The sequence below is a fragment of the Chiloscyllium punctatum genome, chromosome 20 (genome assembly GCF_047496795.1).
Source record: "Chiloscyllium punctatum isolate Juve2018m chromosome 20, sChiPun1.3, whole genome shotgun sequence".
Classification (NCBI taxonomy): Eukaryota; Metazoa; Chordata; class Chondrichthyes; order Orectolobiformes; family Hemiscylliidae; genus Chiloscyllium; species Chiloscyllium punctatum.
Genome location: NC_092758.1, coordinates 29,936,648 through 29,964,567, shown reverse-complemented (window position 1 = coordinate 29,964,567; position 27,920 = coordinate 29,936,648). Strand labels below are relative to the sequence as shown.

Sequence of the window (27,920 nt, the reverse complement as noted above, 5' to 3'; positions counted from 1 at the left end):
ATTATAAATGTAACAATGCTTAAAATAGAGATGTTGCAGAAATAGACAAAAAAAACTGCTGGAGAAACTCAGCATGTTTGGCAACATCTATTGAAAGAAACAGTTAATGTTCCAAGTCCCATTTGACTCTTCTTCAGACAGGCTGCCCTGGTCACCAGTTCTTAATCATTCTTTGCCTAATATGATGCTTTAGAATCTGAAGAAGAGTTGTATTGGACCCGGAACATTAACTTTGTTTCCCTCTTCACAGATGCTGCCAGGCCCAGTGAGCTTCTCCAGAATTTTCTCTGTTTCAGGTTTCCAACATCTACAGCAAATGCTTTTATTTGACATGCTCTCGAAACTTTTTGTTTTGAACTTATCACAAAAAATGCAAGAAGGCAAAATTTCAAATTATCACATTATTTTCTACACACGAAAGGGGTGCAGATTCAAACAAAGGCATGAGGCCAGTGCATATTCCTTTCATTTGCAGAGGCCCATGGGAATGAATGCCTGTCACTTTCAGTAAGTGCAAATTAATCACAGTGTGAGATTGAATTGTTATTGAGGCTCTTCCACCAAGTTTTGAATTAGCTTAGAGCTTGGTGAGCCTGACATTCTCCTTGCTAACCCCTTCAGTTAATCTTAACTGATTTGCCAACAAATCAGCATCTTTTTCTCCTGCAGTAAAATTGTTACACTCATTTGAATTATGACATTCTTACATTTGTCTCAAAAAGTACAAAATGGAAAACTTCATTGGTTGCATTGATGGTTCAATGGTAGGATTCATGCCTGTCACGTGGAAGGACCGGGTTCAATTCCCAGCCTTGTAGTACCTTAGGGGCGGCACAGTGGCTCAGTGGTTAGCACTGCTGCCTCACAGTCCCAGGTTTGATTCCGGCCTCGGGTAACTGTCTGTGTGGAGTTTGCACATTCTTCCTGTGTCTGCGTGGGTTTCCTCCCACAGTCCAAAGATGTGCAGGTCAGGTGAATTGGCTGTGCTGAATTGCCCATAGTGTTAGGTGCATTAGTCAGAGGTAAATGGGACTGAGTGGGTTACTCTTCGGAGGGTCGGTATGGACTTGTTGTGCCAAAGGGCCTGTTTCCACACTGTGGGGAATCTAATCGAAAAATATCTTCCTTTTCAGCAATAGTTATCTCACAGCTTTATTTCATAATATACAAATCATATTAAACTAAAAACCACTATTCACAATCTCACTGTCTGCTATTGTGTCATTAATTCTTAGATGATGATAGTCTATTTTTCACATCATTGTTTAATAAGAAATTACAGAGGAACCTCATCAACCACAAACTTGTAAGAAGACCAAGGCACTGTAGTTCTTATATTGATGCAAAGTATGTCAAGGGGTAAAAATTTTGAATAACATAATAGAGCAGCTGTTCTAAGCTGAGATATGACATTTACCTTTGATAAAAGTAAAGCTTTGTAGAGTTCAAAACCTGTTCATGGTAAAAATGTTCAGTTGAAATTGAATTAGAAAGGGCTTTTAGAAATGAATTTGGGTATATCAACATGAATGTTCATTTTACGATCTAAACAAAAGATAAACTAAACTGGGCCAAAGATGCCAAGTAGAACTGTGAACCAAGTGAGGCTGGTATTGGACTCTTGGGTGACCATGGCAGCATGCATGCAGATATGGCAGAGTCGGCTCACAAAAGTGAAATCAGTGGCATTAACTGCCTCTGCTAATGCATTTCCAATCTAGAACATAGGGCTCTGTTATGGTTTTATATAACACTGATTGGTCCATGTGGAATATTGCATTCAGTCCTCAGTCTAACACGTGGCAAAAAATCTCCTATATACTTTGCTAAGGATACAGAGTAACAAGACAAATCCAGCATTTTATAGATATCAGCTATGAGAAATAACTAGGGAGATACAGGTAGCACCGTGGTTCTGTGGTTAGCACTGCTGCCTCATAGTGCCAAGGACTTGGGTTTGATTTCAGCATCAGGCTGTGGAGCTTGCACATTCTCTCTGGGTCTGTGTGGGTTTGCTCTGTGTGCTTCTGGTTTCCTCCTTCATCACAATGATGTGCAGGTGAGGTGGATTGGCCATGCCAACTTGCCCATTATGTACAGGCGAGGTGGATTAGCCATGGAAAATGCAGGGAGAGGGTGGGATCCTCTTCAGAGGGTCAGTGTGGACACGATGGGCCAAATGGCCCACTTCCACACTGTAGGCATTCTATGATATAAATTCAAAGTAACAAAGAAATGACTGCAGAACCAATTAAGATTTCAACTTCTGCAAATATGATATCAAAGTACTCAGAGAAAAGACTAAAAATGCAAATTTAAGTAATAAATGTGTATAAAACATAAATCATCAACAAATGTCAGGACAAACTACTTCAAGGTTGATAAATAATGCAATAACCTTTCATGGTGCTAGAGGCAAATTCAGTTTGATTCAAAATACATTTGGATGCTAAAATGAGCATAGGCATGTTCTTCAAAAGTACTTGAATAGCTCTAATGGTCTTTTCTCACAATTTCAGTTCATGATCTTGGAATTGAACAAATGCAACCTTAAACACATCTTACTTGATTTATAAATATAGCCTTACAAAAATAATAGTTCTTATTTCATCACTACTTGTCACCTCCATTTTGATAGTCTCAGTCCGAACATTTTTCTGATACCAAGAATTCTGCCAGTTATGAAATCGAAGTTTCCTAAAAAAAAGGACCGAAGTTTCTGGCATCTATGGGATGACTTTTTTTTTAAAATTTGAGATTGCATATTAGTAGTGAACAAAATGCATGTGGAGAAAATTTGTGAAAGAACTTTGATTCAAAGATTCTCATTGCAAACGCACTGAAAATACACCAAAATCTAAAGGAACAATTTCTGTTTTAATTTTGTGAGTAGAAAATCTGAGTAGATTTTTGTTGTGGCATGTTCGTAAGAATGTCAAATATCTTCACAAATTGGGAATCCTTGAGTAATAAACAAAGAACTGCGGATGTTGGAAAACTGAAACAAAAATGGAAGGAGCTGGAGAATCTCAGCAGATGTGGCAGCGTCCTTGGAAGGTAAGGAGAGTCAACCTTTTGGATCCAGTGATCTTCCTCAGGAACAGAAGGGCCCCGCCAATGATACCATCAAGGAGTCTTGCAGCAAACCATGACCGTCTTAAACACCTGCCCAGGTATCTTGTGCCTTGCAAACATGTGCTCAACAATTCGGTACTCATTTCCTTCAACAAACTAGTGGGATATTTTGGCCAAATGTTCGCACACGGACATGAGCACACATGGATACGGTACGCTGTCTTAAGCTTTATGTCCCCATTAAATGAAGTTCGCACAAAAAGGATGATCATATGAGTTCTGGTTAAATATTTAGGAAAAAATATCATTCAGCCATAAATTTGTTTGATATTCCTTAACTGTTACACTCTTTACATGATTAGGGGGAGGTTTCAGTCACTTGAAGGAAATATTTGGTATTTGGTGGTATTATACATCAAATGTATATAATTAATACTTATTAATTACCTCTATGTAATTTGAGCTTCGCTTCTGATATATGTTCAACAGATATTCAAAAGATATTGTGGGTTCAGAAATAGCATAACCTTTCTGTCAGTACTGCATTTTAATCTTGAAATTACAAAATTAGTTTTGCAGTTCTATAGTTCTAGAACATCCGTGAGTTATAATATTAGATAAGACACTGATGTTGTGAATCTGTCTTGTACCAACCAAGTTGTTTTCTGTTACAATCAACCAGTAACTTCAGTCCCTGAAGTTGTCCATTTGTTCTGGTATTTATAAATGGAACAACAAAGGGAAGTTTTAAAGCTAAAGGCAACAAAAATTTGCAACATGACTGAGCAGACCTTTATGTTTGGAAGGGCTGGATTGAACAAATGTATCAAGTAGTGGTTGATATTACTATATCATTGCAGAAACCCCTTAAGCATTTGTACCAAATTTCTCTCAACATGGTTTAAACTGAGGTGGGAGATAATTTAGTTAAAGTATATTCAATATTTGGGCAATAATATCAATAGTCATTTCTATCTCATAAAGTAAGTTTTGGAGGGGTTATTCTGTTGAAATGAAACAAGGCTGATTTTTTTGGAACACATGTTGTGAACTTTTATAGATGAATATATCCTTTTCAATAATTTAAGTCACAGCAAAGTTCATTTTTTTAGTCCATAGTACCCAGGTCCATAGAGCAAAATTTGTAACTTCTGTATGTTCTCAACTGATGCTGTCAGACTCGTTCCTTAGTGCTGCCTAAGGGATGGGTAAATAGAACAGCATGCATTAATGACTTGCTGTTCAAGTACTGCTAAAATTGAACGTTTCCACTAAAGTTGAACATTCTTCCTGTACTCTTGGTACATGCTCAGTGATTCATCACTTCCCACCCATACCACAGTGTAAGTATTGTAGATTGCAAGAACAATTCATTAAGATCTAAAGCTGTGAGATTGTACCATGCAGTGACACTTCACAAGGTAGATTGCAAATTCAGAATTGTTCTCTTGTCTGTGCTAACTTGGCAGATCAAAGCAGGATAATGATAATGATCCTAGGAGCACTAGTATTGTTAGATTCCTGCTCAATCTTTAATTACTGTTTCCAGGAAATGCACATTTATGGATGTTGAGTGAAAGTTAAATAAATTGGGAGAAAAAATTCAAAGTTGATTGCCTGACACAATTCCTTGCATAATGTTTTGTCATTCACACTCTGCTAACACATTGATCACTTTCAGATTCAAGATTCAGTGTTTCCAGAGGTTTCTGTGTAAAAGTCGAAGCAACATCAGTAAATGTGGGTTGAGAGCTATTGAACTGTTCAAATACTGCAATGGCTTCTGAAAAACAGAAATGAAAAACAATAGTTATGAGTTGCTCACTATTAGAATGATATTATAGCAGATTTCTTCTTGAAAGTAGCAAGAGTATTCATATACAAAAAATTAACACAAAATTTATTCTATTGCTTCCCTTTCTAGGGATGGCTCGAAAGGTCTATTCAGTCAGGCTGAAGCTGCAGGGTGAACATGCTGCTACCTTCCTGGCTCATACTCACTTAGTCCAGGGTGGAAAGCCTTCCTGATTGAGGCCTTTAAGAAGCACATAATGGTCATTTAAGGGCCTGATCGAGGTGCTACTGGTATTTTATGAGTGGAGCTGTGTATTCCTGATGAAGGGCTTTTGCCCGAAACGTCGACTTTACTGCTCCTGGGATGCTGCCTGAACTGCTGTGCTTTTCCAGCACCACTCTAATCTAAACTTGACATATTAGTCAACCATATAGCAAGCCTTTTCAGACAGTATGTCTGATTGAGGGATCCAGCATTGGGAAGGGGAGGCACATGAATGAAGCTACTGTGCACTCGATTGGCTCCCCCGTTCTCCACCAGGTCCCCCAACAATGTTTCTCCCAATTAAAGACTATGCACTTGTCTCTCTCTCTCTCCCATGGCTTCATCAATGGCCCCCTCACATTGACTTCAAGGCAGTATCAGCAATAGCTAATGCTCCTGATGATGGGAACTGTCAGTGCTGGAGTGCTACCTGCACCTAAATGGCTGCCAGCTCCTGTGAGCAGGATATTTGATACCCAAATGCACTAGATGTCACAGTAATTCAATGTCGCTGGTGAAGAGAGGAACTATGATGGCTAGCTTACCACTTCACTTTTATCCGTCAGGACTTTGGGAGATTAGGTCAATGGAGAGGCAGCAGTTTTTTACGGTTTGGAATTCAGGATTCCCGATATTCACATTAAAATGTGCCTTAGTTTTATTGAAATAAACTCAGGGGCACCGTAAATTATTCTTTTTTTGTTCGTGGACACAGTATTTCTCTAGTTGCAAAGTGTTAGCCATGGTTCAGTCTGTAGTGTGCACACCTCTCACCCAGAGTTGTAAAGTCTCACAGGGATCTCACCTTTTACGATGCACACCAATGACTTATATGAGTGCAGCGAAGGCATGGTAGCTAAACCTACAGGTGACACTGAGAGAGGTTAGAGGTAAGATAGATATGTCGCCAAAAGGGGCTTTACTGGATTAATACCTGGAATGGGTGAGGTGCCTTATGTGCAAAAGGTGGGCAGGCTGAATTTGTGTCTGCTCGGATTTAGAAAAGTGATGGTTAACTTGATCGAAGTGTATGAGACCCTGAGTGTATGTGGAAATTATGTCTCCCTTTGTCAGTGGGGCCAGAAGAGGAGGCATTGTTTTAAAATTTAAAATTCAGAAGAGGTAAGGAGAAATTATTCCTCTAAAAGGTGTTATGTGACTTTAGAACTCTCCACCTCAGAAGGCAGAATCATTTAATATTTTTGATGATGTGGAGGTGACGAAATGCATGATATTGTGATCCTTTGCTATAAATTCTGTGTCTTACGACCCTGCTCCACCAGTTACCTGATGAAGGAGCAGTGCTCTGAGAGCTAGTGTTTTCAAATAAACCTGTTGGACTATACCCTGGTGTTGTGGAATATTTGTAAGGTAGAGTTGGATAGATTCTTGTAAGGCAGGGGAAATAGGGGTTATCGGGGAGTAGATGAAAATAGGCATTTTGAAGATGAATCATGGCGGAGCAGGCTCGTGGAGCCAAGCGGTCTACTTCTGTTCCTATTTTATCTGTTCATATGTTCATACGTTTGAGGTTTCAAGTGCCACCACAATTTCCGAACTAACTCAAGGTTTTCGTTATGATTTAATACCAAGGGAATGCTGCACTGTCAAAGGCACTTTGGACGCACCATTAAACTGAGACCATCTGCTGCATCAGGTAAATGTAAAACAGCCCTTGTTACTATTTTGAAAAATATGAAGGAAGGTCTCGCCAGAGCTTGATTACTATTCATCCATAAACCAAAACCACTAAAACTGATTATCAGGTCATAATTACATTACTGTTTGTGTGATCTTTCTGTGAGCAAATCTACAGTTTACATCTTAGAAAACTGCAGTGTACTCGTTAAAAGTATTAAAATGACTGCACTATGTTTTAGGATGGTCTGCGATTATTAAAGTTAAGTATAAACACATATTTTTCTCTTGCCGTGTTAATTGTCAATGCAGCCACTAGATGGCGGAATGACTGCATACTCAGAGCCTGTTATCAAGATGGCGCTGCCCATACGTTTACAGAACATGGTACAGACAAACACACGAGCATCAGTTCCCCATCAGAAACCTGAAACAAAAGCCAGAGATCCTATTCAATGTCCAGAATGTAGCTATTTCTGACATGCAATGGAATTTGATTTTTTTGTTAAACTTGAACTGAGTGTTTACTGTCAGGCTTTCTCTCACATTAAAATTTCACCAGGCAGGTGAATTTTAGTTCAACCTAATTTCACTTAAAATGTTGCTTCTAATCTTAAAAACCTAGAGACTTTGCAAGAGCAGTTCTGTTTTTATTTGATGGAAATAACCGCTTCGTGCAGCTGATTTTAAAAAAGGCAGATTGTGCCCCAAAATTATATCCTCATGCTCAGCGTTTGAAGTTGGTTTGCCACTGCACGTGTAAATCAGAATAACCTAGTATCGGGCGTGGCGTGTGGTATACCGTTGTGGTCGAATTATGTCACAAAGACCATCTGCACATGCATGGGCAGCAGTTGTTGTGTTTGGAGTTGGGAACACAATCGGTTGTGTTGTAGTTTGCAACATTTACCATCAGAAATGCTGTCCAGGATTCTTAGATTGCCATCAGGTACACTAAAAATGAATCTTCTTTTGGGGTTTGAATATCACAACAGGGAACAATCTGAGTCAGTCACAAAGAGTGGAGCAAGCAGCATTGGGCATAAGTACCGTACAGTCTGTGAAATTGCTTTAAAGCTGAACGTGAGAAGAAGTTGAGAGTTTACCTGAAGATGGGCCAAGGGAAACCTGACTCTTTACTTCTGTTCTTGGGCTGTTCCTTGTCAGCGTCTGTCTGGAACAAATGGTTTGCCGTGGAATAATGTGAGAAGCACTCACCTTAGCTCCTGCACCACAGGTACAGCAGCTAAGAAATGTGGCCTACAATAGACAAGAGAAATATTGTACAATGATTCCTATTGATTTGTTAATGATTGAAAGCTCTGAAGCCTAATTAAGATTAGCCCAATTTAGAAGAAACTTTGTTTTTGAGAATCATACAGCTTCCTTCTAGATACAAATTAATATTTTAGCTAAAAGCAGCTCCTTCAATTGCTCAGTGATTCAATGCTTTACCTGGTGTAATAGTCAACCTGCCATGAGAAATCCCTACTTGATTCCAGATTTCCATTGACCCTAGTCATAGTATTATTAGTTATATTTTGTACCTCAACCTGGGAAAGCTGGAGTGGCAATCAAAGCTCATGAGCTGTGCCTTGTTGTCGAGTTCTGAGACTACCAGAGGCTCAAAGCAGATCAAGTTAAAGGAATGAAAGTTTCTGAGGAAGGGTCATTCTACCCAAAACATTAACTCGGATTCCTCTCCACAGATGCTGCCAGACTTGCTAAGCTTTTCCAGCAACTTCTGTTTTTGTTCCAGTTAAATGATACCCATAAATGAGCAATAGCTGGCCCCTGATTCTTAGTTGGCTATTTTTTCTGACCCATTCCAACCTTTGACATAAGACCAAGCAAACAGCACTGACACCAAACCAAACCTTTGCCTGCAGCCCTTGCCAAGCAAATATCACCCCTGTATAGAGGAATGTCTGGAATTATCTATCCCTGACTAAAAGTGTATATGAGCCGTGGGAGAGAAACTAGATGTGAACAAGACTGGGTTTGGCTCTTGCATTTGATACTCATGTCAAATGGCTATCTAGGTTAATAGCTGTGAATCTGTACTCAAAAGGATGTTCGTTGAGCTGGGAATTTGTGTTGCAGACGTTTCGTCCCCTGTCTAGGTGACATCCTGAGTGCTTGGGAGCCTCCTGTGAAGCGCTTCTGTGATGTTTCCTCCGGCATTTATAGTGGTTTGAATCTGCCGCTTCCGGTTGTCCGGAAATCACTACAAACGCCGGAGGAAACATCACAGAAGCGCTTCACGGGAGGGTCCCAAGCACTGAGGATGTCACCTAGACAGGGGACGAAACATCTGCCACACAAATTCCCAGCTCGGCGAACAGAGCCACAACAACGAGCACCTGAGCTACAAATCTTCTCACAAACTTTGTACTCAAAAGGAGCTACCACTTTTAAGAAAAGAGAAAGAACTGAGAGTCAGTGGAAAACTGATTGACAGCAGCATGTTATAGTTCATACTAAGTTCTGATGAACAGCTCTGTTAGTGTTGTTGTTAACTTTTAGTGGCTGGATTTTAACTCAGAGATGAGTTCTGTGTCATTAGATTGTTGCAATGACCCAAAATAATGGGTTTTCATGCAACCTAGTGACATGCTGGCCCCCTTCCCAGCAGGAGGTTTGGAGAATAGAGAACAGGTATTGAGGAGTGAGACTAGGGGGTGGGGGAAGATAGTGGATTAGAAGGTCGGATGATCCATACTACAGAGGGGAGTGAGTCCCACGGTGGTCCCAGCACTCCTGACCATTGACAAAAAAAAGCCTACCTAAATACCAGCCGTGCATCTACAAAACCGAAAAGAAATTTTTTACTGAAGCATAGATAACACAAAGAGCTACTAATTTTCTCTTTTGTTAGTTTTACATAGAAAATAACAGCAGGTGTTGGCCATTCAGCCCTTCAAACCTGCTCCACCATTCATTATGATCCTGGCTTAATCACAGCCTAAGTCTTCAACCCATGCATCCATGATCCGGGACAATATAAACAATTTTTGATGAAACACAAAGCAAAGGAATTATTCATAACTTACTTCCGTCTGTTGACTTTGAGATAACTGATGCTGAAGTTCATTGTTTTGCCTCAGCAGCACCATTCGATCTCTCTCCAGTTCAGTAATCTTCTCCATCATATTACAGATTCTGTACAATATTCCCATTCCTTTATTAGAAGGTCCAGAAACACCAATCTGTGCATATGTAACAGTATATGCTGATATTAGAGAGAGAAGTTGGTATTTACTGCTACATGACTGCTATCATGAGATTCCACTGTAATATGTGCAACGCTCATTGTAGTCTGACAGTAGACCAAGTCTAAAGAGAGAATTTATACAGGATACATATTTAGTGAATACTATTACTGTACATGTAGAGTGTGTAACCATTAAGTAGGAACTGCAGTGTGCAAAATGATGCCGTGGAAACATCTGGTCAGTTTTAAGCACGGTGGCGTAAGGGTTAATTAAAGTCATAAAGTCATAGAGATGTACAGCACAGAAACAGATCCTTTAGACCAACCTGTCCATGCTGACCAGATATCCCAACCCAATCTAATCCCACCTGCCAGCACCCAGCCCATATCCCTCCAAACACTTCATATTCAGACACTCACTCAGATGCCTTTTAAATGTTGAAATTGTACTAGCTTCCACCACTTCCTCTGGCAGCTCATGCCATAAATGTATCACCCTCTGCGTAAAAAAGTTGCCCCTTCGGTCTCTTCCATATCTTTCCCCTCTCACCCTAAACCTGTGTCCTCTCATTCTGGACTCCCCCATCCCAGGGAAAAGACTTTGTCTATTTATCCTATCCATGTCCTCATGATTTTGTAAACCTCTATAAGGTCACCCCTCAGCTCCGACATTCCAGGGAAAACAGCCCTAGCCTATTCAACATTTCCCTATGGCTCAACTCCTCCAACCCAGGCAATATCCTTGTAAATCTTTTCTGAACACTTTCAAGTTTCACAACATCCTTCCGAAAAAAAGGAGACCAGAATTGTATGCAATATTCCAACAGTGGCCTAACCAATGTCCTGTACAGCTGCAACATGACCTCCCAATCCTGTACTCAATACTCTGACCAATAAAGGAAAGCATACCAAACGCCTTCTTCACTATCCTATCTACCTGCGACTCCACTTTCAAGGAGCTATGAACCTGCACTCCAAGGTCTCTTTGTTCAGCAACACTCCCCAGGACCTTACTATTAAGTGTATAAGTCCTGCTAAGATCTGCTTTCCCAAAATGTAGCATTTCACATTTATCTAATTTAAATCCCATCTGCCAATTCTCAGCACATTGTCCCTTCTGATCAAGATCCTGTTGTAATCTGAGGTAATCTCCTTCGCTGTCCACTACACCTCCAACTTTGGTGTCATCTGCAAACTTACTAACTATACCTCTTATGCTCACATCCAAATAATTTATGTAAATGACAAAAAGTAGTGGACCCAGCACCAATTCTTGTGGCACTCCACTGGTCACAGGCCTCCAGTCTGAAAAACAACCTTCCACCACCACCCTCTGTCTTCTACCTTTGAGCCAGTTCTGTATCCAAATGGCTAGTTCCCCCTGTATTCCATGAGATCTAACCTTGCTAACCAGTCTCCCATGGGGAACCTTGTCGAATGCCTTACTGAAGTCCATATAGATGACATCTGCCACTCTGCCCTCATCAATCCTCTTTGTTACTTATTCAAAAAACTCAATCAAGTTTGAGAAACATGATTTCCAACACACAAAGCCATGTTGACAATCCCTAATCAGTCCTTGCCTTTCCAAGTATGTGTAAATCCTGTCCCTCAGAATTCTCTCGAACAACTTGCCCACCACCAGTGTCAGGCTCACCAGTCTATAGTTCCCTGGCTTGTCCTTACCACCCTTCTTAAACAGTGGCACCACGTTAGCCAACCTTCAGTCTTCCAGCACCTCACCTGTGACTATCGATGATACAAATATCTCAGCAAGGGGCCCAGCAATCACTTCCCCAACTTCCTATAGAGTTCTAGGGTACACCTGATTAGGTCCTGGGGATTATTCCACTTTTATACGTTTCAAGACTTCCAGTACTTCCTTCTCTGTAATATGGACTTTTTTCAAGATGTCACCATCTATTTCCCTACATTCTATATCTTCTATGTTCTTTTCCACAGTAAATACTGATGCAAAATACTCGCTTAGTATCTCCCCCATCTCCTGTGGCTCTACACAAAGGCCACCTTGCTGATCTTTGAACGGCCCTATTCTGTCCCTAGTTACCCTTTTGTCCTTAATGTATTTGTAAAAACCCTTTGGATTCTCCTGCACTCCATTTGCCAAAGCTATCTCATGTCCCTTTTTGCCCTCCTGATTTCCCTCTTAAGTATACTCCAACTGCCTTTATACTCTTCTAAGGATTCATTTGATCGATCCTGTCTATACCTGACATATGCTTCCTTCTTCTTCTTAACCAAGCTAATTATATCTTCATTGTAAGAGTAGCTACTGAGCATGTGTGTAAGATCACATAGAATTGAAGCCTGAGTCTGTAAGTTTCCAGACATTATCCTTTCTGACCTTCCTTGGTATCTTGTTCTGTTCAGTAAAACCCTGTCCATGATCATTTAATTGATTCTCTATCTGATCTTACTACAAGGTGGCAAGTGGTAACCAAAGTCTTAAAATCAAATGCAGGTAAACTGAGTGCCTGAAGTTTGTCAGCGAACATACACACCTTGGCACCAGGAAGCAATGAATTCTGCGTTAATCTATCTCATAGCCTTTCGGGCAGCAGAAGGGTCCAGTTAGTTCGAACAACAATGTAGCTGCCATAACAGCTGTAGAACTGAAAGAAAGATGTGGCAACAACATAGAATGTGCATGGAACCGGTGCCAGCCACCATTTTGAAAGCTTCCCATGATGGCCAACGAAGGTCCACACTGGGAAGAAGGCCCTGTCCACAATGCCAACAATCACAGTTGCAAACAATAGTTGTTCCTCAGCATTAAAGTCTGTTTTCAACAAGCACTAAGTACTTGTAAAGGCAAAACCTCAGAGTAAAGTATTCCTCCCAGAGAAATCTTGAAAAATGCTCAATATTGAAAAACGAACAATGCTATTAATGGTTATCGCACCCATGTTAAACTAGGGCTGGTGTCACTTTTATCAGTGAGCTTTGATGGCTGCTGGAAGTTATTTTACGTCTGCAAATTTTAGCATTTATCTGTCAACCACAAATTCCAAAGGAAACCAGTCTCAAGGTCCCTTCAGGCAATATTAAGATTAATACAGAAGAACCTCAATTATCTAGCATTCCATTATCCGAATATTGGATTAACCGGCAAGATCGCAAGGTCCCGATGTTTGGCCAAACTATGTTATCCGGCATTCAATTATTCGGAATTCGATTAACCAACCAAAATACTCCCTGCCTGTGCCCTCCAGGTATTCGAGGTTCCTCTGTAAATAAATCATCAATTCATATTTCTCACACTTTTCTATTAAACTCCATCTGCCAAGTTTCTACACACTCATTCAACTTAACCATATCCCCTTGCAAATTTCTTATTGTCCTCATCATTGTATACTCCCTCAGTGGTTAACACTGCTATCTCACAGCACCAGGGACCTGGATTCAATTCCAGCCTTGATGCTCTAGTTTCCTGCCACAGTCCAAAGCTGTGCAAGTTAAGAGGATTGGCCATGTTAAATTGTTCATAGTATCCAGGGAGGTGCAATTTGGGTATGTTAGCCATGGGAAATGCAGGAATAGGGTAGGGGGATGAGCCTGGGTGGGATGCTGTTTGGAGGGTCAGTGTGACACATTGGGCTGAATGGCCTGTTTCCATACTGTAGAGAGTCTATGTATTCTCTGATTTTTTAACATCATCAGCAAGTTTGGACACATTATACTCTACTCCCGCTTCCAAACTTTTAACATAAATAATAAATAATTGAGGCCCTAACTGATCTTTGTGGAGATCCACTAATTTCATCTTTCCAACCTGAAAAAGACTGATTCATCATCATGCTGTCTTCTGTGTATTAGCCAGTTCTCAATTCATGCCCCAATACTGCAAGCACCTTATCAAATGCTTTCCAGAAATTCAAAATCTCTACATCTACTAGTTTCCCTTTATCAACTCTGCATATTATATTCTCCAAGAACCCCAGAAAATTAGTCAATTAAGACTTTCCTTTCATGAAACAATGTTAAGTCTGACAGCTGCATTCCAAAGCAAGTTTATTTCTTTCAATTTCCCATATAATTTCTTTTTGAAATCATTGACTAACTCTGCTTTCACCAACTTCATCGACATTTGCCCCATGAAAGCATTTTCCTCACATCCTGTTGCATCCCTTACCCGAAGTTAACTCCTCTTGTCTTTGCGCCATTAACTAATGAGAATGTTATTTCTTTGTCTCTCATTTCCAAACCTGTCATAATGTTCTGTGCCTCAATCAAATCTCCTCTCAATCTCCCTTTCACTATGGAAAACAAACCCAACCTCTTTGACCTAGTAAGTAAATTCACCCATCTCTGCAACTATTTAGATAAATCTCCCCAGGGCACACTCAAGGACCTTTCCTAATATGTGACTCCAGCCAACACTGAGACCCCAGACTGCTCAACAGGATTCTGCCCCAGTCTTTTTCCTGAAGCTTATATCCTCTCAGTTCTGGCATCTGGTGTCACCATTGTGCATCTTTTCTGAACCTTCTCCAATGACTCTACATCTGCTTTATAACATGGAGACAAGAATTGTGCATTGGTCTCCAACTGTGGTGCACTTAAAATTCAATACAAGTTCATTTCAACTTAGAGTCATAGAGATATACAGCACGGAGACACCCTTTGGTCCAACTCGTCCATGCCGACCAGACATCCCAACCTAATCTAGTCCCACCTGCCAGCACCCAGCCCATATCCCTCCAAACCCTTCCAATTCATATACCCATCCAAATGCCTTTTAAATGTTGCCATTGTATAGCCTCCACCACTTCCTCTGGCAGCTCATTCCATACACGTACCACCTTCTGCATGAAAACGTTGCCCCATAGGTCTCTTTTATATCTTTCCCCTCTTACCCTAAACCTATGCCCTCTAGTTCTGGACTCCCCCACTCCAGGGAAAACACTTTGCCTATTTATCCTATCCATGCCCCTCATAATTTTGTAAACCTCCATAAGGTCACCTCGTCTTCCACTTCTCAGCCTATGGCTCATCTGATCAAGATCCCATTGTAATGTGAGGTAACCTTCTTTGCTGTCCACTACACCTCCAATTTTGGTGTCATCTGCAAAGTCACTAACTTTTTGCTTTTCAATTATATTCCTTCAGAAATGAACCACAAAACCACATTGGTTTGTTTATTTTTGTAGCATTATTGACTGTTTTCAATAATTGGTTGATTTCTATCCACAGTTGCCTTAGCACCTTCCTCTCATTATGTGGCCACTTTATGCATTTGATTAAAAGTACCACCTCACATTTCGCTGCCATCAAATTCATTTGTCAATTATATAGGCAAACTACAATTTTGTTAAAGTCTCCTTGTAGCTTTTTTTTTTATTTATCTGTTGTAAAGCCTACACCTCTGAATTTATTGGCATCAGAAAATCTTGAAATTTCACATAATGATTCGCAAGTTAAAATTATTACGATAGAAGGTGACCCAGCATGGTCACAGCAACATTCCCTATTGGACACTGTTTTAAACTGATGTTTATTGGCATATCTAGGCTTAACACATTATTTCCTATTTTATAACCAACTAGCTACCTATTTTGCTGCTTGTCACTTACCTGCACGTACTCTAATTTAATATTGAGACTAGTCTGCAGCACTTAGTGTGCAATTTCCACAGTGTCAAACTAGGTGGCTGAATGCTTCAATGTCACAGGGGCAGGGGAATGTACATTAATCAAATGGAAAAGAACCATGAGTGATGATTAAGATTAGGAAGGTGGGCCAGCTCAACTTCCTGGGAAGACATAGGCTCATAACATCACCCGAGCCTTAGAAGTCTGCATGTGATTAAAGTTTCCACTTCTATTTCATTTATTATTACTTTGGTATATTAAAAGTTGTAAACAAGCAATGTTGACACCGCTGGATTGGATGTGTCAATGATTAGAGGCTGAGGTGTGGTTTGGGATACAGGCAGCAGTGGTATATTGGGTTTTATGGTGGATGAAGATTAAACAATTGGAAAAATCTGGTTGCAGTTGCAAAAGCTTGGATATGTGTCTTAGCAGGATATTTGATCATCCAAGTTGGTTGTAGTATATGTTGACAGCCAGCTAGACAGGTCCTTACGGTTTTTTACTGTGCTTCTGATTTCTTTTCTCCCTCCTATAGTGATTATAATGAGGTCAGCCAGGTGGACCTAATGGAATGTGAGTCCCCTGGCTCTTAACAAGGACCAATCTGGGAGCTCTGGCTGACAGATAGAAACAGGTGTGTCAGAGGTTCTGTTCACCCTGAGAGCTAGCTCTGAGAGAGGTGGATCAGTGTCAAAGACCCATCATGTGTAAATAACGAGTGACTTGGTGATGGGATAACAGCTTCTGTGGAGTTGTTTCACCTCCCATTTTCAGTAACATTCAATTGCCAAACAAAGTTGATTTGCATGCCTTATAGGAAATGTTTACTTTCTTGGGATTTTTAAAATGAACATCTGAATAACTATAGATGTGGAGGACAGTTTCTGGAGCGTGTTAGGGATGGTTTTCTAGAGTAGCACATTGAAGACCTGACTAGAATGATCAGGGAGAAAGTAGGGCCAATCAGAGATAGCATAGGGAACTTGTGCAGGAGTCTGAGCAGATAGGGGAAGCCCTAAATGAGTTTTTGCTTTTGTTTTCACCAAGGAAAGGGAACTTGTTGTGAATGAGAACTTTGAGGCGCTGGGATACAAGCTTGAACAGATCAAGATTGATGATGTTGTTGTGCTGCAAATTTTGGCAAACATTAAGGTTGATAAATCCCCAGGGCCAGACCAGATTTGTCCTAGGCTGCTCCGGGAAGCGAGAAAGGAGGTTGCTACGCTGCTGGCAAAGATCTTCACTTCCTCACTCTCCACGGGAGTCATTCCGGAGGATTGGAATGGGGCGAATATCGTTCCCCTTTTCAAGAAGGGTAATAGGGAAATCCCTGGCAATTACAGATCAGTCAGTCTTTCATCTGTGGTCAGCAAAGTTTTGAAAAGAATTCTGAGGGATAGGATTTATGATAATTTGGAAAAGCACAGTGTGATTAAAGGCAGTCAGCATGGCTTTGTGAGGGGCAGGTCATGCCTCACAAATCTTATTGAGTTTATGAGGAGGTGACAAGACAGGTCGCCGAAGGTCGAGCAGTGGATGTGGTGTATATGGATTTCAGCAAGGCATTTGACAAGGTTCCCCACGGTAGGCTCATTATAAAGTCAGGAAGTATGGGATACAGGGGGATTTGACTGTCTGGATTCAGAATTGATCGGCTGACAGAAGGCAGAGTGGTTGCAGACGGAAAGTATTTTGCCTGGAAGTCAGTGTTGAGTGGGCTCCCGTAGGGCTCTGTTCTTGGTCCTTTGCTCTTTGTAGATTTTATAAATGACTTGGATGAGAAGGTTGAGGGTTGGGTGAGTAAATTTGCAGATGACACAATGTTGGAGGTGTCATCGATACTATCAAGGGCTATTGCAGGCTGCAACATGACAGAGACGGGATGCTGAGCTGGACTGAGAAATGGCAGATGGAGTTCAACCTGGATAAATGCAAAGTGATGCATTTTGGAAAGTTGAACTCGAATACTGAATTTAGGATTAAAAACAGGATTCTTGGCAGTGTGGAGGAACAGAGGAATCTCAGTGTTCAAGTACATAGATCTCTCAAAGTTGCCACCCAAGTGGATAGGGTTGTTAAGAAAGCATATGATGTTTTGGCTTTCATTAACAGAGGGATCGAGTTTAAGAGCTACGAGATTTTGCTACAGCTCTACAAGTCCCTGGTGAGACCACACTTGGAATATTGTGTCCAGTTCTGGTCGCCATACTATAGGAAAGATCCAGAGGCTTTGGAGAGGGTGCAAAGAAGCCTGGACCGGAGTGCTTGCCTTATGAAGAGACGTTAACTAAGCTCGGACTTTTCTCTCTGGAGAGAAGGAGTTAGAGAGGTATACACAATAATGAGAGGCATGGACAGAGTCAATAGCCAGAGACATTTTGCTAAGGCAGGATTGAATGGCATGCGGGGTCATAATTTTATGATATTAGGAGAAAGGTCTTGAGGAGACGTCAGAGGAAGTTCTTTATGCAGAAAGTTGTGAAAGCATGGAATGCGTTGCCAGTGGTGGTGGTGGAAGCAGAGTCATTAGGGACATTTAAGTGACTGCTGGACATGCACATGGATAGCAGTGAGGTGAGGAGTGCGTAGGTTAAGTTATTTTATTTTACATTACGATTAGTTCTCGGCACAATATCATGGGCTGAAGGACCTGTTCTGTGCTGTACTTTTCGATGTTCTATGTTCTACATTCTATGTTCAAGAGCATCGGCTATTTTGGATCTATTATGTAAAGAAAAAGGCTGAATTAACAGTCTTGCTGATAAATCTTAAAGGTAAAAGAATCTTTAGGGATGAGTGAATAGTTTATGTTTGAAAGTGAGGTAGTAAAATCTGAAGCAAGGATGTTAAATTTAAATCAAATTGAATAAAGGAAATTATGAAAACATAAAGCACAAATTGGCTGAAGTTGGATTGGGAAAATACATTAAAAGGTATGACTCCACAGGAAATAGATAGTCTCTGAAGAACTATACGTGACTTACGGCAGCCATATCAAGAGGTCGTTTAGCTCAGTGGGATGGCTGGCTGTTTTGTCATACTAAGTGATACCAACAGCATGGGTTCAATTCTTGTGCTGATCTGCAATTACTGCAAAGGTCCCACCTTGCCTGAGGTCTGGTGATCCTCAGAGTAAACCATTGCCAGCTGTTCCTATCTAAAAAGAAATAGCCCTCTGGGTCAATGGTGACTTTCCTTTAAAGATACAACAGGGAAAATGGCCCAACCATGGCTGACAAGATCAATGAAATGTTGTATTAGATCAAAAGAGTAGCCATCTAAAGTTATAAGCAAAAAAAAAGTTCAAGCCTGAGAGCTGGGTGCAGTTCCGAATCCCGCAAAGAGCACTCAAATTATTGATTCGGAATGGAAAAATAGAGAATAAGAGTAAACTTGCAATAACCTTAAAAGTAGACTGTCAGAATTTGCTAAGTATGTAAAAAGAGAAACTAGGTGAAAATAATTGAAGTTCCATGACAGTCTGATTTAGTTCTATCTTCAGAGAAAACACAAATAACTTTCCAGAAATGCTGGGGAAGCAAGGGTCGGTAGGGAAGATGGAATTGAAGGAAATTTGCATTCGTGGAGATATGATGCTGGAAAACATAACCAGTAGGACAGTTGAGGAAGAACCAGTAGATCTTTTATATTTGGAGTATCAATAAGTTTCTTAAAATGTCAGAATAAAGTGTTAGTGTGTAAAATCAAAGCACAGAGTGGTGGGGGTAGTGTACTGGCACGGAGTTAGAATTGTTTAGCAGTCAGGAGACAGAGAATAGGAATACCTAGATATTCTTTTTGGAATGAAATGTAGTGAACAGTAACTTCCTGAAAGAACTAAAATTGGCCCCAGCTATTAATAAATATATATATGAGTAGTTTTGATAAGGGAATTAAATGTAATATTTCTAAGTTTGGTGGCAACACAAAACCAGGTGGGATTATGAGCAGTGCAGAGGAAGTGAAGAGTCTTCAAGATGTTTTGGACAAATTAAATGAATAGGAAAATGCAGAGCAGATGAGGTGAACTGTGGGCAAATGTGAGCTTTTTTTGCTTTGTGAAGAAAACAGGATTCAGAGCATTATTTAAATGGTGATAGATTGAAAAATGTTTAATTGCAACAGAGTCTGAATGTCCTTGTACATGAATTACTGAAAGCAAGCAGATAGGTACAGCAAAGGTTAGGAAGGCAAATTGTATGTTCAACTTCATTGCAAGAGGGTTTCGGCACAGGAGCAAGGGTGTCTTACCACAGCTGTATAGAGCTTGCAAGTTGCCAATGTTACCACTTCTCTTAAGAGTATTGTGTGCAGCTTCAGCCTCCTTACTAAACAGGAGATATACTTGCCATAATTGGAGTTCGGGGAATGTTCACCAGACTGATTGCTGGGATGGCAGGATTGACAATTATGTGAGAATGTGGGTCAACAATACATGAACTCACTAAAGAAGAATGACAGGAGATTTCATTGAAAAAATCTACTTCAACAGGGCTGGATGGATTGTATGCAGAAATAGTGATACCACCATCTGGGTATTCTAGAATAAGGGGTCATGGTCTCACAATGCAGGGAAGAATGCTCAGGATTGAAATGAGGAAATGTTTGTTCATTGAGAGAGGATGGTGACCCTTGGGATTTATCTAACACATCAGCCATGTAATTCAAATCACTGAATATATTTAAGAAAGAAATGAATAGTTTTTAAATACTAATAACTTCAAGGTGTATAGGGAGAGAGAGCATAGGTGCATGGTATTCAGGTAGATGATCAGCCATGATCATATCAAATAGTACAGCAGGATCTATGTACCAAATGGTCTACTTCTGATCTTACTCTCCATATTTCTATGTACAATCCCTTAATCTCTACCAGCTTCCTACTGTTTATTAATTTACGTTTCAATATAATCTGCATTTTTCTTTCTTCATGGCACGTGGGTATTGTTGGCAAGGCAGCATTTATTGTCAATCCCTAATTGCCCTCGTGAAGATGGTGGTGAAATTTTTTCTTGCAGTACTGATGTCATTAACATGTAGGAACACCCACTCAATGCTGTTAGGGAGGAATTACAGGATTTAGATCCAGCAACAATGAAGGAGTAGTGATACAGCCAAGATGGCAGCTGACTTAGAGGGAAATGTGCAGGTGATGGTGGGCACATGCATCTGTTGCTCTTGTCCTTCTCCATGCTAGAGGTTATAAAAGGTCTGTCAAAGGAACTTTGGGAAGTTATTGCAGTGCATCTTTTGATAGTGCACATTACTGCCACTGTTTATTGGTAGTGAGGGATATGAATGTTGGAAGATGGTGGATAGGTGCCAGTCAAGTGGGCTGCTTTGTCCTGGATGGTGTCAAGCTTCATGAGCGTTGTTGGTGCTGCACCAGTCCAAGCAAATGGAGAGTATTGGATCACACTCCCGACTTGTATCTTTTAGATCATGTACAGGCTTTGTGGAGACAGGAGGTGAGCTATTCATTCTGAGTTCTTAGCCTCTGATCTGCTGTTGTAGCTCAATCATTAAAAGGCTGGTCCAGTTCAATTTCTGGTCATTTGAACCATGCAGGATTTTAATAGTGGGGATTCAGTGATAGTAACACCATTGAACATCAAAGGGCAATGGTTAGATTCTCTCCTGTTGGAGATGTCATTGCCTAGTATTTCTGTGGCCAAAGTGTTACTTACCAGTTATCAACCCAAGCCTGGATGTTGCCCAGGTCTTGCTGCATATGGACTCAAACTGCTTCAGTGTATGAAGAGTCATGAATCATGCTGAACATTGTGCAATCATCAGAGAACATGCCCACTTGACATTATGATAGAGGGATAGCTATTAGTGAAACAACTGAAGAATGTTGGGCCTAGGACATTACACTGAGAAACTCGAAAGAGATGTCCTGGGTCTGAAATAATTAGCATCCAAAAAACACAGTCATCTTCCTTGGTATTAGTAATGGCTCCAATCAGCTGAGACATATCCCTCTGATTCCCATAGGTTTGACTTTGTTAGGGCTCCCCAACCTGTTGGAGAATCATTAACTTGCACTCCAGTTCATTGTGTCTCAGCCAAAAGAAGTCAGGGCAAAGACACTTCAGGTAGATGTGGCAACCCGGTACAATCCTGTACAGAGACTTCAAATGTCACTGTGCTGACAAGTTGCTTTTGCTTCCGCCTTCAATCTTTGTACAACAATAGGTTCACTGTATTAAGATGGTCTGAGTGGTTTGAGGCAATGATGGGACAAAAGTTGAAGGACCTTTGCTACTTTGGACTGATGGAAATCCTTGATCCTGACACAGGGCATCACAGCTGGAAATAAGCATTCTGTTATCACTATCTCTTAAGCTTTGCAGCAGCAAAATACATGGGATAAACAAAGTGAGTAAGTAAGCAAGACTCATGAATAATTTGACTAACCTTGCTTCGGAAGCTACCTTTCTTAACTTGTTCATGGAACCCAAGTATTGTTTGATGCCTTCTCAAAATGACATGTTCCTCCTTGGTTTTCCATTTGTTCTCATTACGCCAGTTATTTGAACTTAATCTATGCTTTTTCTCTTCTTCTATTTCACTCTTTGTAATATCTGCAAAATCAGACTTCGCTGTTTCTCTCGACTCTGGGAGACTATATTGTGAATTAATTGTTTGTATGATGTCTTTCAAGCCAAAGAAATCATCATCCTCTTCTGATGAAGATGCTGTTGCTTTAGGTTCATGCTGTCCACATGAGAGAGCAGTAAAACTGTAGGTTCTTGGCAACAGCATTGTCCTACTGTCATAAGATAAGTCAGAGTAGAGGTCAGAGCTAGTTGATATTTTTCTGCTATGGATGGAGGTGTTCTCTAGTGCATCAAACCTTTTCTGAAATTGATAAGAAGAGTTTGATAGGTCCAGCCCTGAGTCTTCTGACTGACTCCTCCCAAACAGTGAGGACATTTGTTTCTGTTGATAAGAGCCAAAATCTATATCATCTGGAGTCACAACTTCTTCTTTTTCAGTTTTCTGTTTCTTACCTGAAATGAGATCGTTCACAAAAGATAAAATTTTAAAATTATCATAGGACGCCCCTTGATAATGTAGTGATTGTAATGAGATCAGCCAGGTGGACCTCATAGGATATGAGTTCCCTGATTGGTGCTGTAAATATGGCCCAATCAGAGAGCCCTAGCTGACAGCCCTAGCTAAACAGGAGTGTCAGAGGTTCTGTTCACTCTGAGAGATGGTTCTGAGGAAGCTGGATCAGTATCAAGTACTATGCATGTGTAAGTAAAGTGTTATGGACTAGGCCAGACCCCCTCAAAACAGTAGCCCAGACCCTAACTTTGCTCGTTGCTTTAAGCAGGTATAAAGTGGATATTCCAGGAGTGAATCAGCTGGTCAAACCACTTCGCTTTAAACAAAACAGAATTTATTTACAAGATTATTGAATGAAACACAAACAAAAGATATCCGAAAACCCAACAGATCATCCCAATGTAATGATGCTGCTCCCAATATTTGCACCAATCCCCACAAACACCCCTGGCACAAAAGGTAAAATCAAACACAGTCTTACTGGAGAGAAGTAGGAGAAAGATCAACATGGACCTGCTTCTTTAGGTCCAGCAGCTTTTTCACTAGTACTGCTAAAAACCAAACCAAACCAGAGAAAAGCTGAGCTGGGAGAACTGGCCAGTCCCCTTTCATTGTACAAGTATGTTTTCCAACAACTTGAAAGCCTTCTGTATCTATTAACTATTATCAACTTGGCCCTGAAACCCTTCAACCCCAGACTTTTCGGAGTCTTTGTCTTTTACCACCTTTTTAGAAAAAAAAAGCCAAGCACAACATAACCTTGTTAAAGGAGAAGCATTGTCACAAAAGGGTGACTTAGTGACAGGGTACTGGCCTTTATGCTGTTATTGCTGATAGTTTGATGTACAAATGTATCTCCTAATGTGCCGCTAAGGCACACAATACTCAGTCTGTGTTGAATTAACTCATCTTAGCAACATAACAGTTAAAATATTGCAATTAGGCCTTCGTCATCCTTTGCTAAGGAAGAGAAATAAAATCATTAATTTCAAATGATTGTCAATTGGTGGATGTCTAAATGATGAGGAAAATATCAGGGCAAGTTGGGGTTTGGATGGTGTTAGTGGGTGATGGAGGTGTACTGATAGTGACATTAGAACACTCATTGAGAGACCCAGAGTAAGAGCAACACGAATTCAAGTCTCGCCATAGCAGATAGTGGTATTTAAATGCAATTAGTCAAATCGCATTTAATTTTAATAAATTAATCTGGAATTAAAAGCTGGTATTAATCATGATCACGAATGGTCATAAAATCCTAACCATTTCATCAAAGCTTTCGTGAGGGAATCTGCTGTTCTAACCCAGTCTGGCCGACACGCAGCTTCAGACTTAAACTATAGTGGGCATTGACTTGTAACAAATGATGGCTTGGTCAATGATTCCATGTTTGCAAAAGAATTAAAAAATCACCAAATTTTCATTGTCTGAATACCCTTTGTTGGACATTTGTTCTAATGGAAAATGGTACAGATTACTGAGAGATAGTCTGAATAAAACATAAATTTATTTTCCCCCATTAACTTGGCAGGAAATTATTTTCAGGCATGTTTATTTATATAGGTCTAGTGTAAGGGTTATGTTGGGGTAAGGATGCAGTCACATTATTTCAAGTAGCAAGCAGCGAGGAAAGGGCAACTCCAGTACAGTGTAAAATAATGGTTAAAATGCAGAAAAAATGAAATATATACATATAGTACCATCATATTGTAAATACAAAACAAGTATACTTTAAAATTATTTTCCTTTTCTTTGAGTGCCCACTTGCAATGCAATATTTTGCCTTCAGCAGACCCAGGGGACCTGCTGCAAACCATTGAAGCAAACTGTCAGAGGAATCCAAGAATAGCCCACTGGCTAAACCTCCATGAAGAATTCAACTGAAGTCAGATACTTGTGTAACTGGAAAGTCAACAAAACTGATAACAGTTTTGCTTTTCTGGCCAATGAGTCTCTCCTAATGAAGTTTGACTATAAAAATTAACACATTAAAACCTGGAACATTGTACTTCAACTAAAGTAACTTTGGCAAATTATTCAGGCTCTGAAACATTCGTAACTAGACATTCAACTGAAGACAGTTCACAGATAAATTGGGGTTTCCCCAGGATGTTTAAACCTCTGACAACAATTTGTCTGATCTTTGACTGGGGCTCTCTGTGTCTGTCTCCAACACTGAGTTAAAATCAAAGATTCAGACAAATCCACAGTACTTGCAAGGGCAATTATGGAGGAAATGCTGGAGAGATTCAAGTCTAGTGAAACATTTGGGTAACTTTACATGTGATTCCCAATCGACCCCAGAACACCCCACTAATTAATCCCTGACCAACTCAACTGTTCCACTGTTCAGAACTGACTGCCCCATCACACATCCAAATATCCAACTTGACAACTTTCCTGATTTCTTCCGACTCCGACCACTGTCCTGCTAATCTCCTGACTACCCTGTAGGATCAAGCAAAACTCCCCAATATTTAAAACACTGGACAAACTCCTGGACTTTTCAAAGTTTTCAAAAGGCACAAATGACATGTGCTCTGTGGAGAATATACAACTCACAGAATGGAAGGGGCTATCCGGAACTGTGTTCAGTCTGTAATTATAATTTACATCACCTCTCTAAGATGGGCAAGATCCTAGGACACAGAATTTATAGTAAAAGATCAAAGTGTCATACAATGATCCTGTCATACTAGCTACCTGACGAAGGAGCAGCGCTCTGAGAGCTTGTACTTCTAAATAAACCAGTTGAACTATAACTTGGTGTTGTGTGATTTTTACTTTGTTCACCCCAGTCCAACACCAGCACCTCCACATTGTTTTTATTCAAACAGAAGGTTCTGCATGAATAGCTTGCCCACAGGCTCCCATCCCCAACAAGCAGCTTCCTAAGCAAGAATCAAGAGAAGCTGAATTCTAACATATGATGATTGGCTGAGGATCCTGGGATTGTATTCATTCGAGTTTACAAGGTTGAGGGGAGAACTAATAGAAACTTACAAGATAATGCATAGCTTAGAAAGGGTGAACGCTGGGAAGTTGTTTCCATTAGGTGGGGAGACTAGGACCTGTGGGCACAGCCTTAGAATTAGAGGGGGTCAATTTAGAATGGAAATGGGGAGACATTTCTTCAGCCAGAGAATGGTGGGCCTGTGGAATTCATTGCCATGAATCGCAGTGGAGGCCAGGTGTCTTCAAGGCAGAGATTGATAAATTCTTGATCTCACAAGGAATTAAGGAATGTGGGGAGAGTGCAGGTAAGAGGAATTGAAATGCCCATCAGCCATGATTAAATGGTGGAATCGACTCGATGGGCTAAATGGCCTTGCTTCCACTCCTATGTCTTATGGTCTTATGGAATCAAGAAGCCAAACCAAGAGCAGTATTGGAACAAAAGGTATCCAAGAAGGGGAAGTTAAGCAAGTGCTCTCTGAACAAGAGCTTCCAGAATGGGCCTGTTCTGAACCAAGAGCACCTTACCAACTGGGTGCACTTCAGACCACATTTTGAGTGGTGAGCTTAAACTCCCCAGGCCCTAAAATCACGCCTGAGCTAGCAGGCAGGGGAAGGCAGGTGGTAACAGTGTATTGAGACACCAGGGTATGAAGTCTGATTAAAGACTCTGTCATTACAACTGTTGTTTTCTGTGTGTGTCAGTAGGGTAAGGTTCTACTAATGTTAATCTAGTAAATAGCATAATTTAAAGTATTACTGTTCTCTGTACAATTAGTTATGCTAGTTTCCTTGTTTATTACATTTACCTGTTTCTCTTGTATTATATTTACCTTTTATGTTTTAAATAAAACACATGTCTACTGCCTCATCTTTCACATTCCCTAAATAAGTCCAATGTCCAGAAAAAAGGGATCTGGGGGTCATTTGAGCCACTTAAAAATCATAAAGTAACTGATTGTCAACCAGAACCCTATACCCCGGTGACATGACCACCCAAGTGCACCCTTGACCCCCAATTTGACCCACTGTTCGTCCGAACTGAGCCAATGGTCCTTCCAAACTAACTACATGCTCACCAAGCAACCCATCCCAATCACACTCACCTTTATCAACCTATCCACTTGCCCATTAACTCACTTCACCCACTTTTCCACTTAACCATCTCATCCATCTTCTCAATCACTTACTCACCCTGAGTGATATTAGCTTCACATTTAGCATGTGGCAGATAATAGTGTGAAGACCAGCTATCCTGTCTTCCCCCTACTCTGCTCTTATGAAATTCTCTGAAGGAACCCGTGCATTTGGTGTGAAAGCTAAAGAAATATGCATCAGCATTGAGTTGGGGGAATTCACAAGAATTGCAGCAATCCATTCATTACTGCTGCTCCTTGGAAGTTTCAAGCCATTATATTTCTTTAGTACACTTGGATCATTGTGGTGTTTCAAAGCTTTATCGCTCAAACAAGTTTTATTAGGCCTACATAGTGATATTCTTGGTTAAAGGGGTAACTCTCTCTCTCTAGATCAGAATACCGAATGGGCCTTTATTATTTTAGATGTATTGAACTTGCTTTATAATTCAGGTACATCATGAAAAGTATTCACTGAAAGGCTTTTCTACAAGGTTACGAAAAGACCTCATCCTGTCTTTATGTAAGGAGCTCACATCCTGATGTCAGGGAAAAGTTTACTGTGTAGTTTGGATAGCTCTTGTCATTAATATTCACAGCATTGATCCCAGTCATACCAATTTCCTGAATATATATTGTAGCGCTGACCCAAACTCCTATCTAATTTCAGATTTCCAGCATTGATCCTGAATTCCAATACCCTATAATCAAAAGTGATTCAAATTTATAATATCCTTAAATATTCTCTCAGAGCTACAACAGAACCACAGCTCCTTCATCATGTTTGCAAAATAATCATTGAATTTGCAGCCCCATTCACGAAGGAGTGCCCCTTTAAAGTTAAGAATTGCCAAGTGTACTTCAGCATACTTATTTAGTCGACAATAACAATGTTACCTTTTCTCCATTTCAGCAAAGCGAGGATTTGTTTTTTTCGACCAGATGCCATTTCCAGCAGAATTAATCCTGTGGATCCCTTCCTTCCTCTTCTTAAAGTTAAAATTACGGTTCAGAAGTAGAAGTAAATAAGTCTTGTCAAATAATTCTCTCCTCTTTTGAATTAGAGCCTTTTTCTTCTCCTGAAGCATAAATCAATAATTTAATAATTCTGTTCTTTACGGATCAACTTCAAGTGAATGGAATTAACTGAA

The 27,920-nt window shown here is 40.4% G+C and overlaps 1 protein-coding gene across 1 annotated transcript; it reads right to left on the bottom strand.

Moving 5' to 3' along the window:
- LOC140491997 (uncharacterized) lies at positions 1–27,920 on the bottom strand. The gene is made up of 5 exons (XM_072590571.1): positions 27,667–27,920; positions 22,022–22,617; positions 9,826–9,981; positions 7,879–8,032; positions 1–4,858 (listed from the first exon to the last, which is right to left on the bottom strand). The coding sequence occupies exons 1-5, from the start codon at positions 27,716–27,718 to the stop codon at positions 4,725–4,727; spliced, it is 1,092 nt and encodes a 363-aa protein (XP_072446672.1). The 5' UTR covers positions 27,719–27,920; the 3' UTR covers positions 1–4,724.

Coding starts and splice junctions, on each gene's coding strand:
- LOC140491997 (XM_072590571.1), bottom strand. CDS start 27,718: ATGGCATCTGGTCGAAAAAAACAAATCCTCGCTTTGCTGAAATGGAGA. Junction 9,982..22,021: donor AAGGTAGCTTCCGAAGCAAG/GTTAGTCAAATT, acceptor ACATATGCACAG/ATTGGTGTTTCTGGACCTTC. Junction 8,033..9,825: donor CTCAAAGTCAACAGACGGAA/GTAAGTTATGAA, acceptor TGTCTATTGTAG/GCCACATTTCTTAGCTGCTG.